The following is a 19595-nucleotide window of genomic DNA, read 5'->3' as shown; positions in this document are numbered from 1 at the left end:
CAACCCCCCCCCCCCCCCCCACTTACCTGTCAGCGTCGCTTATCACCGCCGCCGGACCTAGAATCGATCATCCGTCTGAACTTTCTGGTTGCGGGCAAGGAGATTGAGGGTAGAGGAGCAATAGGTCAATTAACCTGTTGGACGGAGAGGAGGGGCATGGCTTGCTGCAGACCTGTGTGTGTCTATGGATGCACACAGCCACTTGCAGGCACGAGCACGCACGGATGCCTTCATAGCTCAGGTTAGCTGACGGAGGGACCCGTGCAGGGGGCGGGGGGAGTGCTGCAGGGAGCCACCAGAAAAAGAGGGATCAAACATTTTTAGTAAAAAGCTCTAAACTATTTTTGCTGTATGGGCCTCATATTTATTAAAAATAAAGCTTTAATATCACTTTAAAGTATTTGAAATACATTTATGAACTCACCATAGCAGCCAATCTGAATATCATTTTCATCTTCTTAGTTCAGAAAAATGAAAGAGGGGGTGCTATGGGTACCATGACAGTGTTCTCTGGTGGCCGGCAGGTGTGCGTCTCAATGCCCCTGTCATCACTGCATGCAGTTACCCATCGCTACATTTCCCAAAATATATTTGCTGCTGCACAGCTCAGCATTAATGTTATTACATCACCCCTGTAGTGTCTAAGAGTATAGGGGGGCATGCAAACAACAGCACACAGGACAGGAAATAACTGCGCCATGCTGACTGTCATGCAGCCAGAAACATAGATTAGAGAAGGGAACCACACAATTTTACAGAACGATTGCATAAATGCAGAGGAACGTTTTAAAATATGAAACCGAACACTGCATTACGGAGGTACTTTAGGTGACAAGAATACATTACTAAGTAAAACAAAACTGGAGCAATATTTGACAACTATCTTGATTGTGCAGATTACAGCACAATTACAGATGATCTGGGTGAGATTTATTTTTCATCCAGACTTGAATATTTTTTTCACTCATATGTAATATTGAAATACAATACTTATGTTAGAAGCATGTACTGTAGCAGCATGGTTTGAATTATCTCACCTTGTCAATCAGCAGCCCACATAACTCCCATAGAGATATACCTAAAATAGTATTCTCATGATTGAGACTTGATAATGGATGGTAAGGATAGTGGAAAAATAAGAACTGGTACATAGCATGGAACACTCATGGTCCCCATTTGTAAACTACACTGTGTGGACTATGTATTCTGAAATGCAAGCTGCCATTAGATTAGTTGTGATACGATTTGACCTTGAGTAGCATTGATTAAACACTCAGCATAGTCAATAGAGGTCAGTATGTACAGTAAAATACATTTAACTGTCTGTACCACAATGTCTCTGTCTGTTCTTCCCTAATAGTAACAGGGAATACAAATAATATTGACTAGTGTCACAATTCAAAAGAAAATAAGATACCATATTATTTGATTCTTAAGATAGAAGAACAAACTAGACTTGATGGATTGGAGCATGGCTGGGGCATTCTTCTGTCTTGTGAATTACAGGTTAATTGGACTATTAAACTTTCCCTTGTATGCATGAATGTATAATAGAAGATGAATAACAGTAGTATCCAAAGTAGAATAATCACCCCTGTTAACACAGTTACTGAGCCTGGATCCCACCTGTCCTTTTTATAGGTGAAGCTCCCCCTTTTGTACCCAAATCTCTTGGCCCGTTTCCCTTCATAACTTTTCCTATTTTAGCCCATTGTATAGATCTTTTTAAATGTACTTAATAGCTTGATAAATTAGCTAAAAATGTTTAGATTGCTAAAAATGTTATTTTAATTGCATAGTAGTTAAGGCTGGAAAAAGATGCTGGTCCATCCAGTCCAACCTATGAGTGTGAGTTGGTATGAGTGTGTGACATTTTATTGTTTTAAGAATATACATATCCTTGTATATTGTGCTCAGTAAGATAGAAATCTACAAGTTTTTTGAATTTGTCAATACTCCCAGCTGATACCACTACTTAGAGAAAGGAGTTTCATGTTTTTGCTGCTCTGACCATAAAGAACATTTATTCCTATCTCCTAAGCCATAATGTATTATTATACCACACTATTTTCAAACTGGGGAAAAAATCTATATTAACCTCCCTGGCGGTATGATTATTCAGGATTTTATTAAGTGTAACCATAGCAGATTACATTGTATTGTGTGTATTCTGTGTACATTGCAACTTTTCACTTTTGAATTTCCCGCCGGGTGTGACGCCCAAAAACTAAACTAAAAGTCAGATGCCGGCCGCGTACAGCAGAGGACGCCGCGGGCTCACAGGGACAGGGTAGGTGACACTCCCGAGTCTGGCTCGGGGTTACCGCTCCTGGTATTGAAAATTAACCCTGAGCCAGACTCGGGAATACCGACAGGGAGGATAAGAACATTAGTTTTTGGCATTATTCACCCAAAACGAACATGCACAAATATTTGCAAGATAAAGGGTTCTGCAAATTGTTCTGCAAAGTGCATATTCAGTGATCAAATATTCTGCATTATCCCTGTAATGTTTACATTACAATAACTTTTATATGACTTTTACTCTTTCTACCTTAATAACTGATAATGTATGATAGCAACATTGTTGTCAGTTGATCGTCCAACTCATAAGGCAAGGAGCAGTAAAGTAAAACTATTGTTTAGCACTGCAAAGCAGGGAGCAGCATTTGAGTATGTAATGTGCATATATGGCTGCACCATGCACATGGTTACATATAAAAAAAATCCATAGAAAAAGACTTTTAAAACATTAAAAAAATACTGATAAGATGATTTACTTGAAGCTAATCTCTTTAACACATTTCTGTACATTACAAACAACTCAACAGAGCTGAACCCAGCAATGAAAATACATAACAAATTGCATACAGAATGGCTTCTTCACAGAGCTGTGAAAATATGGCATAGACTCCCTCAGAAGTTACTTCTAGCTTGCTCAGTTAACTGTTTCAAAAACACAATCTGGATACATTCATAAATGCACAAAATATTACTAGATATTAACATTGTAGATTGTTAAGCTCTCACGGGCTGGGCCTTCCTCACCATCTTGTCTTGATTTGTATTGTAACTGTAATGTCCTCCATATATTGTAAACCGCTGTGCAAACTGTAATAATTCAGCCTGGTGACATCTGTATTCAGCTCTGGTGAGATCTGTATGCAGCCTGGTGAGATCTGGATGCAGCCCTGATGAAATTTGTTTGCAATCTGGTGAGATCTGTACGCAGCTCTGGTGATATCTGTACACAGCCTTGTAAGCTCTGTATTCAGCTCTGGTGAGATCTGTATGCAGCTCTGGTGAGATCTGTATGCAGCTCTGGTGAGATCTGTATGGAGCTCTGGTGAGATCTGTATGGAGCTCTGGTGAGATCTGTATTCAGCTCTGGTGAGATCTGTATTCAGCTCTGGTGAGAGCTGTACACAGCCTGGTAACATCTGTATTCAACTCTGGTGAGATCTGTATGCAGCTCTGGAGAGACCTGTATTCAGCTCTGGTGAGATCTGTATACAGCTCTGGTGAGATATGTACGCTGCCCTGGTGAGATCTGTACGCAGCCCTGGTGAGATCTGTACGCAGCCCTGGTGAGATCTGTACGCAGCCCTGGTGAGAAACTGTCCTAAAATCATTGTGTGTATTTTTCCAGAAAAAATGTAACTTTAAGAAAAAGTATCAGTAATTGGTATTGCCAAGTACCTGAGGGAAAGTACTTGTACTTGGTCTTGATAAAATGGTATCGGGACATCCCTAGTATCAGTGTATAGCAAAGCCTACTGGAGGTAAAATAAGTAAAACAATAACAAACATCTCAAAGTAGAAAAAAAAATAGCTGTGCTAACTTATCACTTCAGGGAATTAAAAGTCAACTAGCAGACGCTTTGATAAACAGCACTAACAAATCATTAATCTCTTTAATGGGACATTAATGTCTGGGATTTGCCACACACACCAAAAGCCTAAGTTCTACATTGGTCTTTCTTAATTGCCCAATCATGATCACCATTTGTTATGCTGGCCACATTGATAGAAAAAGAATGTGCCCAATTAATTTCAGGCTAGTACAGAATACTAAATACTTATGTTGTATTATGACATTGTACCCTGTGTTCCTATTTAATGTACTAATATTTAAATCATATACTGAATGTTTTTTTACTAGGAATTTGGAAGTGCAAAGGATTTAAAGACGAACTCTAGCCAAACAACCAAAAGAAGAACTAAACCCAATTACTAAATTCTTATATAAGCTTTAACATGTTAATTTAATAAAAAAAAAAAAATTCAATCTTTTTAAATATGTAGCTTTCGCTAAAATGATAGCTGTGATCCTTGCTTGATGGTCCTCCTTTTGGCACTTTCTCTTATTAGGTGACAAATGTCTCCCGATTGTGATCCTATGTTGCCACTTCGTCACACATAGTCCCAACGAAGGTTTTAAATGGCTATGCACACATTTGGAAGAAATTATCTACCACTGACACTTAAAGGAAATCAGAACCGAGCAATGATGTGGGGCTGACATTGGGGTGAGTGCATGTTCACAGGAACCTTCTTCATTTCACTATTAAGTTTTGATTAGTACCTTTAAGCCTCTTGTCTATACATGTGTTCTGTTTTTTTAATACTCTCTGTGCATGTCAATTTGATAAAGGGGACAAGCATGTCCCCGAATTCCCAATGATTATATGTCCACTATACTCATTTAAGAAAAAACAACTTGCGTGTTTTAATTTTCAGTGTGCTGGCTTTTCCTTAGCATATGTCTACATGACATTACCATTGTATCCATATTTATTCCAGTTGTAGAATTATGTGTGTGAGATGGCTCTTAGTGGTCATCAGCATATACTGACACTGGTAGGCAATGCCATGGCATACACATTACGAAAGAACTTGCGTGACCATGGCTAATTGAGAGAGTTTGGTGCATGATGAAAAACACTTCTAATGACAGTGTTTCTCAGCAGCAGCAGAGTGAGCATTCATTGTGCTATCAAACTAAATAGTCTAATTACATTCCCATAAAAATATGTTTGAATACCTACAGTATATGTGTATAAATAAAGGCTATTCAACTCTAAGCCTCAAGTTCTGCCTACAGTTCAGCATTTTGGGGCGCAACGGTTTTATACAGCTATAAACCCATAATTCATTACTGCCCAAACATTCCAGAAATCCTCAAGCTTGTCGGAGAAAAATGTACTCAAAATGGCAACTGTAATTTAAAATGGCTTCAAGGTATGTAATAAAATATAAGTGGTGGCATATACATATTGTATATGCATATACTAATTTTAACCTTTGACATATATGCTTTGTTTTATGCATTCGGTGACAAGTTATGGAATATATGATCAAATTAACTTATGATTAAAATCACAAACATCAAGACTAAGGGGTCTATTCACTAAGCTGCCGAAGGCAGCCGAGTGACTAACCGACCCGAAGCGAAGTGAGCCGAACGCTGTTCGGCTATTCATTTCAGGCTGGTATGGCTGATTCCAGCCGTATATCGGCTGAAATCAGCCACATATCGGGTGGCTGCGGCTGGCTTCGGGTTGGACGAACATGCTCAGCAGAATAAGCAGCAGTGGGCGCATGCCTTCAGCTCGACTGAGCCGCTTGGCCGACTTTGGGAGCTGTACGGGCAATAGTGAATAGTCCGTACAGCAGCCCTTCAGTTCTACTGGGTCCTGGGGCCGAAGCTAGCCGAAGGATCAGCCGAAGCTACGGCTAGATCCTTCGGCAGCTTAGTGAATAGACCCCTAATAAAAAAGAGAAATCCACTTGATGTACACATAAAGCACATTAACGTCCATCTTATAAAAAGAACTGTGTGTTCATTTCAAATGAAGACTGAACTTTTGCATAAGAGTGTTTTAACCCTCCTTTCTTAGAAATTTAGCCTTGTAGTTTGCTATTTGACCTTCTATATTATCTGTTAGCTCATAACACCCCCTTTATTCCCTTCTCTCTCTGTACTATTATATAAAAACGGTCGTAATAAAATCAGACCAGCTTATGACATACTTTAATGTGTGTGTGTTGGTCTTCAATATTGTGATATTGTATCATAATTTGAGCCCACTGGTGATGTTGATAGAAGGTAATTTGCACCTACATAACAAATTTATTGCCACGACAAGATGTACTGAGTTTATGGCCCTTGGGGACTAAGCTGGATATCAGCTTACAGAATCTTTATCTGTCAGAAAGCTGTTACTTTTATTTTTTTCTTGTTATAGTCCCTGGTAAAATAATGTAAAACATATTTATTTTACATATGTATGTCCCTCCTTACCATCTTGCCTTGAATTGTATTGTGATTGTAATGTCTTCCTTATATTGTAAAGCGCTGCCCAAACTGTACAAATCCTGTATAATAATAATAATAATAATCATAATAATAATGTTAGCAAATGCAAAGCATTTTATTTCTGCCTTTGTTTGCCATTTGCTATGGGCAGTGCCAAAAGCAGAATTTTTTGTTTTGTTTTTAGTAATTCCAGTAATAGTGATAACATATTAAACCCATTCCTGCCCACAATCTATATATTAAGGTTCTTTGGCCCAAATATGTTAATATACATTCCCCCATTGAGAACCAGTACCCATAACTTTTTGCAGCTGCTGGCTCTCAATGCCAACTGTCAGCGACAGTCAGGGTCCCCAATGACAATTAGGGACCAATCAGAGTGGTTTCCATTCATGTGATCACTATGTAAGCTCTGATATACAGTATAAGCTAAAGGCTCCACCAACAAAAAGAAACCTGCAAAGGAGTGTTAATCTGAAGTGCTATATATTTAATAGTTCAGCTATCAGCTACAGTTTCACTAATATACATATTGATAAATTAATTAAAAAATAGAAAAAAAAACTTAGAGAAAATATTTTTGTTTTATATTTTTGTAAATTTGTGAGAATAGGGAATGAATAAAACCCCTGTTAGTTTTTTGGGTTTTCTTTTTTACTGTACCTGTGAATTAATTTACCTTAACATTCTCTCTCGTAGACGGAAAAGGAAATCTCTCCAAAGAGAGAGGAGATCCCTACAATGACAGTTGTCAATGAAACAGATGTCCCCATTGAAAGATTTCCCCCCACCTCCTGTTCTAGTGGCAACTTTAAAATTTTGTATTTCCTGTCACTTTCCTTTCTGGGGACAATGGTCACCAGGACAAACAGTGAGGGTGATTCCCTAGCAGCAATAATAATTCCTTCCTTTTTTCCCTATTCTAAATTTTACAAAGTTTTTTTTTTTTTGCTTTAGGTTGAGTTTAATATTGATTTGCTAGAAAGCTGATGTGTAAGAATGACAATGCACAATCTGACAGCATCCCATCTTTATGACTAATTTAGAACAGTAGGTTAGAAGTTCCACACATGGGATCCAGGATAACATTGAAGTACACTTTAAAGTGCATTGATCTGGCTCAACTACTGAATACATTTTGCATATATCTCTCTTTACAATGGCAGCTCAAAGTGGGTGGGATATATTAGGCAGCAAGGTTAACCTTTTAAAAGGGGGGGGGGGACCTCAATATCAGGCAGGTGGTCATAATGTTATGGCTGATTAGTAGCATATACAGTACATACAGTATATGTACGTGTGTGTATTTCAGATTACTAACATTAATCTATTACGTTTTTATAATGGCATATTTTGGCACCTGCCTTTTTATCCTGTTTTTACATGTTTTAATTGTCCCAAAATTATTTCTAGAAAAAAAAAATATTGGTTTCCAATACTGACCAAAACATTTCCCCACTTTCTGCATGCTAGTTTCAATTTTTTTTTTAAAGACCACGTGAAAAAAACAACATATTCTTGGTTTATAAGGATGTCATTCTCAGATACTGACCCCAATAGTCAATTAATGTTTTTATGCAACAGCTGGAAGTCTCCAGATTTGTGCCAGTCATTACTGAAAATCAAGTTCACTTGACAAACACAAATCCTTTTGTCAGCTGTGGAGCTACAACAGAAAAGACTTACTATTACAAAGAGAAACCCTGAACCTCAGTATACTGGTATTTACAATGTATTACTGGTCGATTAACACCGCTTTAAAACTTTATGAGCCATTATAGAACATGGGTAAATTAGCATTCCAGGGGTGCTGAAGTAAAAAAAACAAAAACAGCTCAGCAACAAGATGTCCCTGGAATTTATGTTATATTGCTGGCATTAGAAGAATATAAATTAGTAATTAATATTCCCAAGTGCTGTATTTCCTAGCAGGCAAATACCTGGTCATTGAAGCTTTAGACTGAAGCAATGGAGCAGTTAGTGGACTGTACTACAATGCTCCTGCTCTCTTCTAGTGGCTTCTAGATGTGCTGTCTTTAGGTTTGTGTACAATAAATATCTAAGCTGAAGTCTTGCAGTATGGCCTTTAGTGCAATTCATTTGTTCGAAAAGCTAAACATACTATTTTCTCTCCCCTCAATTTAACTCACCTCAGAAAACTGCAGCCTGCCAAAATCACTAGTGGGATTGGCAATCTTAAAAACCTTCTTTGGCATTACCCAGGTCTCCAATGTCTCGAGCTTACTGACTGCAAGATTAGTGGCATGATGTTTAATAAGAAAACCTTGGAAGCGGTCAGCAAGGAAATAAAGATGGACTGAAACCGGGTGGCCCATGGGATAGTATCTGAAAAACAAAATTGAAGAGAAATTGAGAGTATGGAAAACAAAAAAAGACAGACTGCTGCACAGATATGACCTCACAGTCTGCAGTGATAGCAGTGTTACAGCCTAATGCCTTAATCCTATCTTAAAGAGAAGATACAAAAGAATTAAAATTACAGAAACAATCCTAAATTAAGAGTAATGGTCATAAGCAAAATGCAATGACTTGTAACAACTAGTCAGATCTCTGTAGTTAGTGATGATTCTGAGTTCTGATCACCTTTTTAGATCACCAAGAGTTGCTGTACGTAGAACATTGTTATTTGACTAACCATCATATACAGTACCTTAGTTATAGGTTTTAATATGGGATTAATATGGGGATTTAAAAGGTTTTGGCTGACAATTAAGTAATTCAGCCTAGAAGTGTTGGCATAAGGCCTCTTCTCTAAGCTACTTATTCCTAAGTCAACTTAAAACTGATACTTTTGTCTTCTACTGGTAACTTAAATTCATAACTCATACAAAATATTAACTGTTCAGTTGTATTATGAGATTTCTGTTTCAGAACTATTACAGTTGGTCAATTTTTATACATTGCATATTTTCCTCCCAGAGTATGATAGTAACATATTACTGTCCTACTGGGCTTTGCAAAATGTTTTTATATACTCATATTAGGTCTGGGTGACATATAATTTTTGCTTTTTACTCTTTTTTGTGTTACAAATAAAATTTTACATAAATTTTAAATGACAACAAATTAGTGGTACATATAAGCTCTAATAATGCTGCAAAAATATTGAGTAAAGATTGGGCTGTTGAAAATTTAGTTTAAATCAGGTGAAATTTAGACATAGCAAAAGCCATGATGATGAAATATGACTGACTAAATATTTGTAAACAGTGCTCTAGTAAATCATATATACTACTGTGTACACGAATAGTAAACTGGACTTTGCAAAGGTTGGGCATAAATTGTAAAAACACACCTTAAATTGGAGACAAAAAATACACACACACACATGCACTGCAAACAAATCTCAAAGTAATACAAAGCTCTTAAGCTGTAATGATAAAAAAGGTATGCATGTGTCATTACTGGTAGTGCTGTATGGGAACAATGCAAGGCAGTTAAAATACAAACAAGGCTGACATTGATGGTGGACTCCATAAAGACATTGCAAACAAATCACTTCTGCCAATACAAGCAATATCCTACCTGTTGCTCTGAATACTAAAGTGTAGCAATTAATATGTGTAACATTTAGCCAAGGAATTGTCTCAGCAAATATCAGCTTTAGCATTTCGAGTTGCATAAATAGATAACAAAGCAATAATTTCATTGCATATTTTATTCTCTGTAACTATTCTTTGCCACATGGATAGCAAACCAAAATCGTAGTGATGCAAGATTGACTTCATGCTTAAACTCACATTTTGAAAGGGAATTAGACAAACACGAAAGCTGTACTGACTGTCAGCTGAGGATCTCTTAATATATGCAAACAGACAATAGATTGTTAATTAATGTTTTGGACAATGTTTTTAAAAACCTAGAGTGATATTCACAGCTACAAAAATACCATGCACTTAAAGCTTGGAATAAACAATAGATGTAATGGAATTTTTTGTGTAAAAGACACAGAGGACAAGTAGGAGTAAATGATACAATAATTAGGGTACAAAATAGTGGATAAGCTGTAAGAAGTGCAAAGTAGAGAAGGGTTAGATCTGCCAGGCTTCTACTGCTCTATGTGTCTCCAATGGGAAGATTTCCTTTTACTTCCAGTGGTGAATACAGGGTATTACCGGAAAAAAAGTTGTGGAAATTTGAGGGAGTTACGTTCAACTTATCTGTTCTCAATGTTGACAATTCATGTGTGTAAAGCAAAAAAATTTGTTTTAGCCATCAAGTTATTTTTAGGCTGCCTCCCACTGGGGAGATTTACTTTCACTTTAGGACCTGAAGATGCAACAGGAAATGAGAGGAAATATCTCCAAAGTAAATAGAATTCCCATTATAAAGAGCTTTCACAGGAACAGGTGCAGATGAGGATTTCTCAGAAGAATGAAGCCACCACCATACCAAGGTCTACCTTATCCATCTGTCTTTATTTGATGCTTTTCACCATGGTTATTTGTCGTTAATAAAGACGGATGGATAAGGTGGACAGTGGTGTGCTGGTGGCTTGACTCTTCTCATTGTTCTATGCGGCACCATCTGCTGGTCACTACAGCATCCACTAAAGGAGCTTGAAGTGAGATATTGGTCAGGTGTGCGATGGGATACCTTTTACAATGGCAGATTCCCCCTCAACTCTGGCTCTGGTGACATCTCAAATTTTTTTGATTCCTCCTCAGTTTCTTTCTCAGTGATAATGGTCACCAAGCAAATAGAGTGGTAAATCTTCCCTGCAGGGACGCAGACGCCAATAATAACTTCAGAAAGGGTATAACCCTTCTAAATTCTATCCAAAACAACAAAAAATGCCTTTACATACACTTAAAATTAACATCCCCCTATCCAGGTGAACTGGTGAAAAATCAAGTGGAAGTTACAAAATACAAAAAGAGAAACCTTTAAAACAATTCTATTTGCCTTAACAAAAAAACTGCACTACAGTTCACCTCTTTATCCAGAAAGAGTTAAAAAAATGGATCCAGGAGTTTTCTTACTTCCCTGGCGTAAGCTAGATCTTTTAATTAGTAAATCCTGCCTTGAGTTAGATGGGTAGATTGTACACTCTGTGGCGTTCAGTCCCAGTCTGAATAAAACTCAGAGTTATGCTGCATTAACTTGAATATAGGATTTTGAGAGATTCCCGTCTGTCTTAATTACTGCATTCACTTGATATGAAATATAGCTATTACAATATAGTCTATTTAAACATTAAGTAATTAAAGTATAATTAAGCCAAAACATTTCCTTTGATTTTGGATGGAGTAAGGAATGGTGAAGAACTGAAGATCCCCTCTATTCCTGTTCTGGTGGCAACTCAGTATGTTGTTTTTTCCCTCACTTTTAGTCCCAGGGACAATGGCCACCAGGACAAATCAAAAGTGAATCTCCCTAAAAGGGACAGAGATAGCAATAAAAACCCCTCACTCTATGCAGCATGCAGCTAGTAAGGAAAGCAGAACACATGCTTGTTTTGGATGAGTGACTCACCAAGTAATGAAGAATAAAAATAACAGAGACAGGTTCCTATTAAAGAGTCAGGTGAAAAGGTAAGGCCCTTTCACAGTTTACTAGAGCAGATGGTTGGGAAAAAGATTAGTTGTGTTAGTGGTGTTTTAAGTTGGGCTTTTCTTTGGGTTTCATTCTGGAAGCATTCACCTAATGCTATAGGGCATAAGGATTTGCATTAACACAATAGGTGAGCCACATTCTCCCAGCACTTCTGCTACTGGGACACTGGCATGTCAAAATAGTATTTCAGGGAAGGTTTTCACCAAGTAGGCCCAAGTGAAATAAAACCATAGAGATTTTAACACCTATATTTTATTTTTTCAGTGAAAGGGTTTGGGGAAAAAGGTTTGAATAAAGCAAAAACAATACAATGAAAGTGTTAATAATACATAAACCCAATTTCCACATTATTCATGCCTAAAGTTTCTTTTTCTTTGATGAATTCGGCAGTATTATATCACTTACAATATCACCCAAAATGACAGCTAGCATGTGGGATATGTGTTACAGTATGTTTAATATACAGTATGTTTTTTTGCATTAAGCCCTCAAACTGTTTGTTTCTGAAAACAAGAAATAAGGTTTTTCTATTTTTCGAATGCACTAAAAAAGTGACAATTGATTGGCTGATATGTTTCATGCACTGAGCTCAATGGTGCTTTTCTGAGATACAGGTTAGAATTGTTTCCTCTATTGCTTAAAACCAATTAGTTTTGTATCTAGAACTAACATTCCTTTCTCCAGTCTAGGTCTGCCTGGCACATGCTATATTTGCAAACTGTCTATAAGTTAACAGACAGAAGCCTGCACATACCGGCAGCTGTTTTCTCCATCTGTGTGTAGGGATGCTTCAGCTCTTTTCAGTCCCATGCGGGAAAATGAATGGAACATTGTCAACATGACATCACTGATACTGTGGATTCCATCAGGTTCATCATACAGGTTCTCCCAGTATGATCTCAGGCCTGGTGTGCCAGATGGGTAGTTGCCATACAAATAATAGTCCAGTTGCCCAATTATTTCTTGGTTCACTGCAGCTTCAAATTTACGAGCAAAGAATGTTGGTCTTGCTGTTTGCTATAAATAGAAAAAATATTTGTTAAGATGTATCTTCTACTGTAAATGAACTACAACCAACATTTTTAGGACATATCATTTTATTTTAATTTTAAAACGAATTGCAAATATACATAAAGCGGACCTTGCCCTAAAATGCAAGGTGAGATTTTGCTGCCTCTGCCATCTGTTGACAAAACACTGCATTATGGCAATAAAAAAAAGACTGAAAGAAAATGCATAAAAAATACCGTACTCACCTTACTACCAGGTTCTGTCCGCCTTCTGCTTACTGTAACTGACATTGTTGGGCCCCTCAGAGAAAGCTAGGAAACTTTAATTCTGAGAAAAGTACACTACAGCACTCTACAGAACTATGTTCTGGTAGGATATGGGATCCTCAACTTTCCTAGGATCCCGCAAGAAGACCCACTGATATTACCTAAGGCTAGGCTAGGCAAGCCCATCGAAAACCTGTGTGTAAGGTGAGAATTATTTATAATTTTATCTCAAAGCGCTTTTATTTCCACAATGCAGAGTCTTCACCACATGGGGTGGGGGGCAGCTGCATAAGCAGACCTTGAATTTTAGTGTGAGGTCTGCTTTATATGACACTTCCTCATTTTTAGCATACTCCTGGTATAACATTGTTCCTCTCTTTTAAAATGTTTTGACAGCTACATTGCAAACACATAAAACTTAATTCGTACATAATAATTTTAAGTGATATACAGTACAAGAGCATATATTTTTCTTATGACATAATGCTGCTGTTAACTCCAAATATCATCAGCAAGCAGGGATCAGAGAGTACAAGTGACTGTAGCATATAAACTACAAATGTTCGCTTCCCATTTTTCTGCAATGTGTGTCTTTTAAACTTCATTCAGACCAACTACTGCGACCTGTAGGTCTACCCCCCAAAGGTGCATAGATATTCAACCTGGCAAATTCCCACAAGAAAGCTTACACAATACAGACACTTTTCTCCTGCTCACAAAATGGCTCTTAGTTCTTACAGCAAATGTACACTTTTGTTTAAATCAGGTTTACAGGTCAATAATACACCTTGCAAGGATTTCCCATGAATGTATACCTCTGTGGCTCTATTTTCTACTCTCGTCAATAGACATCTCACAGAGTCTCACAATTGGTGCCAGCTGGAAGCTAGCAGTATTTTAAGAAGCACAAACCCTGCAGGATTTTTGTGTGAATTAATTTCTCTCATACAAAATAAGGCAAAATCCCTATTATAGTATTCATACAAGAAGTTTAGCTGATTATAAAATCCTCAGTGAATTGATGACATAATATTTGATCAAAAAATAACACCAAGGAATAAAGATGGGAAAAATGCAGGTGGTATTCTTTGGCAAATTGACCCTAATCTATCCATACACCTGCTGCTCAAAAAAAGGCATTGGCAAAAAAAAGGCGCAATTCATAGATGGCTCATGGCTAAGAAGAAAGAAAAAAAAAAGATTAAAAATGTATTAATTTGAGTAGGCTAGGTGGTGTATTTTGGCTTTTAGCTTAAAGAGTATGTAAACTGTAATAGTTAACTGTTTCTATTTGCCTCCTTTCTGTCTATTCAATGTACCTAGTGTTTTGTTATAACTGTTCAATAAGTGAAAAATAATACCTGTTGGTTCTGCCAGAAATCCTGTAAGCTCACAAATTCCTGTGCACCTGAAGTGTTATCTCAGGAAGTGCCATCTGCTCTGTCCAGTTCACCTCTATGAACTACTGAACAACTTCCCGTGTTATGGAGATGAGGAGAGGGGGAAGTATTCTGTAGTCCTAACACACTTCCTGTTCTAGGGTGACAACTCTGCTCCTTCTTAGATACAGTACAGTGAGTGGACACTATTACCATAGAACAGGAAGTATGTTACTGGCAGGATAAGGTGAAAATACAGGAAAAAAGGAACAAAAAAAACCAATGCAGATACAACATCTAAGGTGTGGTAATATATGACACTAGCAACAGAATTTTTCTTAAGATTAGGATAGAGTCTTTATCTGTCTTCATCCCATTGGATTTTTCCTTGCTTCCTGTCCTATTGACAAACGCCCAAATAATGGGGAGAACAGTTGTCACCTGAACAGGGAGTCTAAGCAATCAAAACATTGTTTGGTTGCCTGTGAGGTATGCCCCATCACTTCTGAAATAAAAACCTGACAGAGGCTAATCTAATACAAAATTAAATGTTTTGGCTGCAGTTAAGCTTTAAGTAGCATGTTACTTCCATATGCATACACTAGAAGTATAAACCAGAAACGTCTATAATGTCTTTTGCACACAAATTCTCCTTAAAGTTTACTTATATATGATTCTTTTTTTTTTAAATAAATAACCCAAACTGCGTAGCAATTTAGTTTGTGTGCATATTTGAATACTCCAATACCCTGCTCCTTTACACACTTCCAAGATATGCTGCTGCACTAAAAAAATGGATTTTCTTCCCAAACACACATTGATTACTTTACTTGGAACTAATGTTTCCTGGTCAGCTGAATTTTCTGAAAATTACCAGCACTGACAGCAGTCATAAATATAAACACAAAACACCATTATTTACTACTCAAGATAAAGACTGCAACCCACACACCATCTCTGAGTTAGACCAGCATTTAACGTTTACTCTAAAGCTACATAGGCTCCTTCCTGACATCCATTTAAGGGTAAGACATCCTGTGAACCCTTAGTTTTAAGTCCAGGAAGTTTGTCTGTAAACACAGACTTGTCACACTCGATCATCATAATGTTTTGAGTTTAAGGGACTCTATTGTCCACAGTAGCATGTCAAATTCCAATAAAATCTAAATATGTCATGCTTTCCCTCACTGCCCCTTTTACACAAGAGACTGGGAACGAGTGCTGGGACATACCCTATCTGACGGAGACTAGGATAAAGCTTTTGTTTTGACCTTTAAATTGAGTTTATCTAGCCAAATACAGGAAATATATTATCCAGATGGTACAGGTGTCCTGCTATTTTGCATAGGATTTCTCTTCTCTGTCAGGCAGATGTTGGAGATGTGGGACTGGACAAGGCACCATGCTCTATATATGGTGGTCCTGCCACCATCTTCCGCAACTTTGGAGGTCGGTTTTTGCGCAAGTTACCAGGGTGGAATGGCCGCAGTCCCCTAAAGTGCCCCTGTTATTGATCTTTTTTGGTGCCTAAAAGGCATGCCCGGAGGGGTCTCTTTTGTTTCTTGATCCTTGCTTCTAGGGCACTAATTCCTAAATATTGGAGATCCTCCTTGGTTCCACAGACTTGGGAGTAGATGGGAGTGATTAACTATATTATGTGGAGGAACTTACTGCTGGTCTTCACAACCGTAACTTGGAATTTGTAGCTAAATGGAGCACTTGGATGACTTCTCCTCTTCTACGGCTCCTCTGGAATTCCCTTGCATTGAGTAGTTACTCAATGCAAGGGAATTCCAGAGGAGCCTTAAAAGAGGAGACGCCACAGCAGTCCTTGAAAGGTGAGTGTTCCCTAAATGGAAGAGTAGTATCACTCCGCCCACACATGCAGGAAACAAAGACAAAGACCACAAGACAAGAAAAAATGGAAAGGAAAGAAGAGAAGAGTAAAAAGGGGGCCCAGTCAGGGCACGCCGAATGGCCAAGCCAGACCACTACAATAAAGTTTCACAAGCCATCTTTTTTTCTACTGTGAAGTAGGGAAGGGTTCTTGAAGGAAAATCAAGTAGAAAACCATAGGGTAAATATTCGAATGGAGACTTTTCCTAAGACACTGTTCCTGTGACAAATGTCCAATAGGGGATATTTCTTCATCTTGGAGAGATTGACTCTCACTTTCTGCTCTCACATTTCCCAATGGGATACAGAAAGCAGAAAACACAAACTTGCTAAGGGATTTTTGATAATTTCTTACTTTATCCAAATCTGAAATAATGTGTTGGCTTTATAAATACTTCAAAGACTGGACCTGAATTCAGAGAAATCCTTTTGAGATACCTCAACATAATTAAATACAGAATATGTGTTCCCATTTAGCGTACGGGGGATCAGGAGGTATTTAGCTGACCATGCCCTGACGGGCTGTTAGCATGGCAATGGTTAACAGCTGACCATTTAGGTTTGCTAAGTAAGTGAATGATCACTCATTCACCTTTATTTCCCTCATCAGGTTTATTTATAAATGGCCTTTGATCCGTAACACACACTAATCCTGAAGATCACTTGCTGGAGCTAGGATAGGAAGGCTGTGGGGCAGTTTTTTTTAATTATATAGGAGAGATAAACAAAACATCTTCAGTAAGGTGATGTAGAAAAACAACAAAAAGAAGTGGGAAGTGTGTTTAAGAACAGGTGAATATTTCCCATTAAAAAAAAAGAACATCTGTTAGTAGTATGCAAATGATAACAACTCGAATAAAAGTTCAGTACAATACTGTATCAGTTGACCACCGCTATTGTGCACAGTAGTACAATACTGTATCAGTTGACCACCGCTACTCTAGCCACCTTTTGAGGATGCTTTATGAGCAATCACTGGTACTTGAATTTAAACATGAGAATATCTGTGGAAACCATTCCCCAGCATGGGTATCCTAGGAATTACAAAGCAGGTAAGTAGCTAAAAGATGGATTGAAGGTTGCACCTATTCAGCTGGAGTCAGTCCCAAAGAATGAGAAAAAGTGACCACACTTTTGTCTAACCATTGGGTCTGACTCCACCTGGCTGGGTGCAACCTTCAATCATGGAAAGTACAAGTGAAGTAAGGACAAAGCAAGCTCAGTAATTCAAGTTAACATGAAATTCGAACAATAGCACTAACAAGCTAAATCTACAATGGCCAACTTATGAGTGTCAACATTTTCCCTAAAATAGGTGGATGGACCAGGATGCATGCTGAAATCTGTTGACGAGCAGGCACATTACAGTAAACTTTTAAAGGGGGCAGTAAATCATGTATAGACTATAAAGGAAAGTCTGTCGAGTAGATTACTCTGCTGAAAAAGCCAAAAAGTGCTGGATCCAGAAAGTGCATTAGAGGAATTTTAAACAGAGGGAGCTAAGTGGAATGCATCCATAAGATGAGCCAGCCTAGACTAAGCGCAACATGAACAAACCCTAGATGCCTCGCTGGATAAGAGCCCAGCAGTTGAATCCCTGAAAATAAGGCTATGCCTTTGAGAAAGCACTAGTTTAAGCATTTTGCTAAACGTGCTACACATACAGATCTAAGAAGGTAGCTCTGTACAAACTATGGCTTTTTATTAGGTTCAAATGATGCCAACTGAACTACAGAAGGAAGCATTGACTTTTACAGAATCTAGAAGCTTTTTACAGCTAAGAATACAGTTTTCTGTATGTTCATGTGGACACACCACTAAAAGAATACAAATTACAAACACCTCAGTTCTAGGGAAATGGACAAGACATTCTGTTAATAAAAGATTGTTAAAAATCTGTCACAGGTTAAACATTTATGGGCACTTGATGTTTACAATATCCTAGCTGAAGTCCATGTCGAATATATGAGCTGAGCTGTTGCTGTGTTCTTTTTTTCTTGACCTTCGTAAGTGGATACAGAACAAATCAAGGTCACGGCTGTGCTGATTCTGCATTGATACATCTTAGCTGAAAGATAAATGCTCAAGACTAGAGCTGTCCAACTCTTTCCTTTAGTTGTCAAAACATCCATTAAGTGTGAACATAAATTCATTCAGATACAAGGCTTGCTGAATGTAAATTATGTTTATTTGCATACATTTAATGCTCATGCAGCATTCTGGGCACTTCTAGCAAACAAAGACAAGAATATTTAAAGGAAGTTGGAGTAAAGTTACCCAAAGACATGAGTTAATCCTAGGTGGATCAGGTTACAATTGGCACATCTTTGGGGCATACACTACAGAACTAGAGTGATACAGCAATGCCTGGGTGATAAAATCAAATACTAAGCAGGTAGGTTGTGTTCCCTGTAAACGTCTGAAGGCTTAAACTGAACCTGTGCCCAGCTAAAACACACTAAAGTATTTATATATGATGAACAAGCATCAAAAACACTTTAAAACAAACCCTCCTTCACAACACAGGCATTAAATCTTATCTCTTTTCCTATTACTTTGTATTGCACCAGAACCATGGCATCCTGTCCGCCCTTTAATATAAACACACACCAGCTGTTTCTAAGCTGTTAGAAACTGACTGAAACTGACTTGACTTCGGCCGCCAGAGAACCGAAGGGGCTGCTGTACGGCCTATTCACTATAGCCCGTACAGCTCCCGAAGCAAGCCGAGCCGAAGGCATATGCTTCGGCTCGACCTAGCTACTGATAGCTGGAGGGAGCCAGCTGTGATCTCACGGCTGGCTCCGCCCAGTTGCAATGACAGATCAGCATCCCCAGGTTACCTGGGGACGCTGAACTGTCATTAAACAATGATAAGTGGGCAAAGCCTGCCATGACATCACTGCTGGCTCCGCCCAGCTGTTATTTATTGGCCGGGACCTGTTAGAGGACTGTAGCAGGCCCTGGCCAATAGGAAACAGTTGGGTGGAGCTAGCTGTCACTGCTAGCTCTGCCCAATTGTTCTTTTTTTTCCCTTTTTTAAAATAAATATTAATTTTTTTTAATGTATCATTTATTTACATTTTAACACTTTTTTCTAGTCCCCCCCCCCCCACCCCATTTTTTTTCTTTTTTTTTTTTTTTCTT

The 19595-nt window shown here is 38.1% G+C and overlaps 1 protein-coding gene across 1 annotated transcript in view; it reads right to left on the bottom strand.

Moving 5' to 3' along the window:
- The window catches only part of XYLT1 (xylosyltransferase 1), a 104000-nt gene that overhangs the window by 14830 nt on the left and 69575 nt on the right, over positions 1-19595 (bottom strand). The window contains exons 5-6 of the mRNA XM_018571726.1: positions 12651-12913; positions 8470-8665 (exon numbers count right to left, since the gene is read on the bottom strand). Coding sequence (XP_018427228.1) covers positions 8470-8665; positions 12651-12913 — 459 coding nt within the window. The remainder of the gene's footprint in view (positions 1-8469; positions 8666-12650; positions 12914-19595) is intronic.

Source organism: Nanorana parkeri, unplaced genomic scaffold (genome assembly GCF_000935625.1).
Source record: "Nanorana parkeri isolate BGI_ZX_2015 unplaced genomic scaffold, ASM93562v1 scaffold1821, whole genome shotgun sequence".
NCBI classification, from domain to species: domain Eukaryota; kingdom Metazoa; phylum Chordata; class Amphibia; order Anura; family Dicroglossidae; genus Nanorana; species Nanorana parkeri.
The sequence above is the reverse complement of the archived record's forward strand: the minus strand, read 5'-3'. Positions and strand labels throughout refer to the sequence as shown.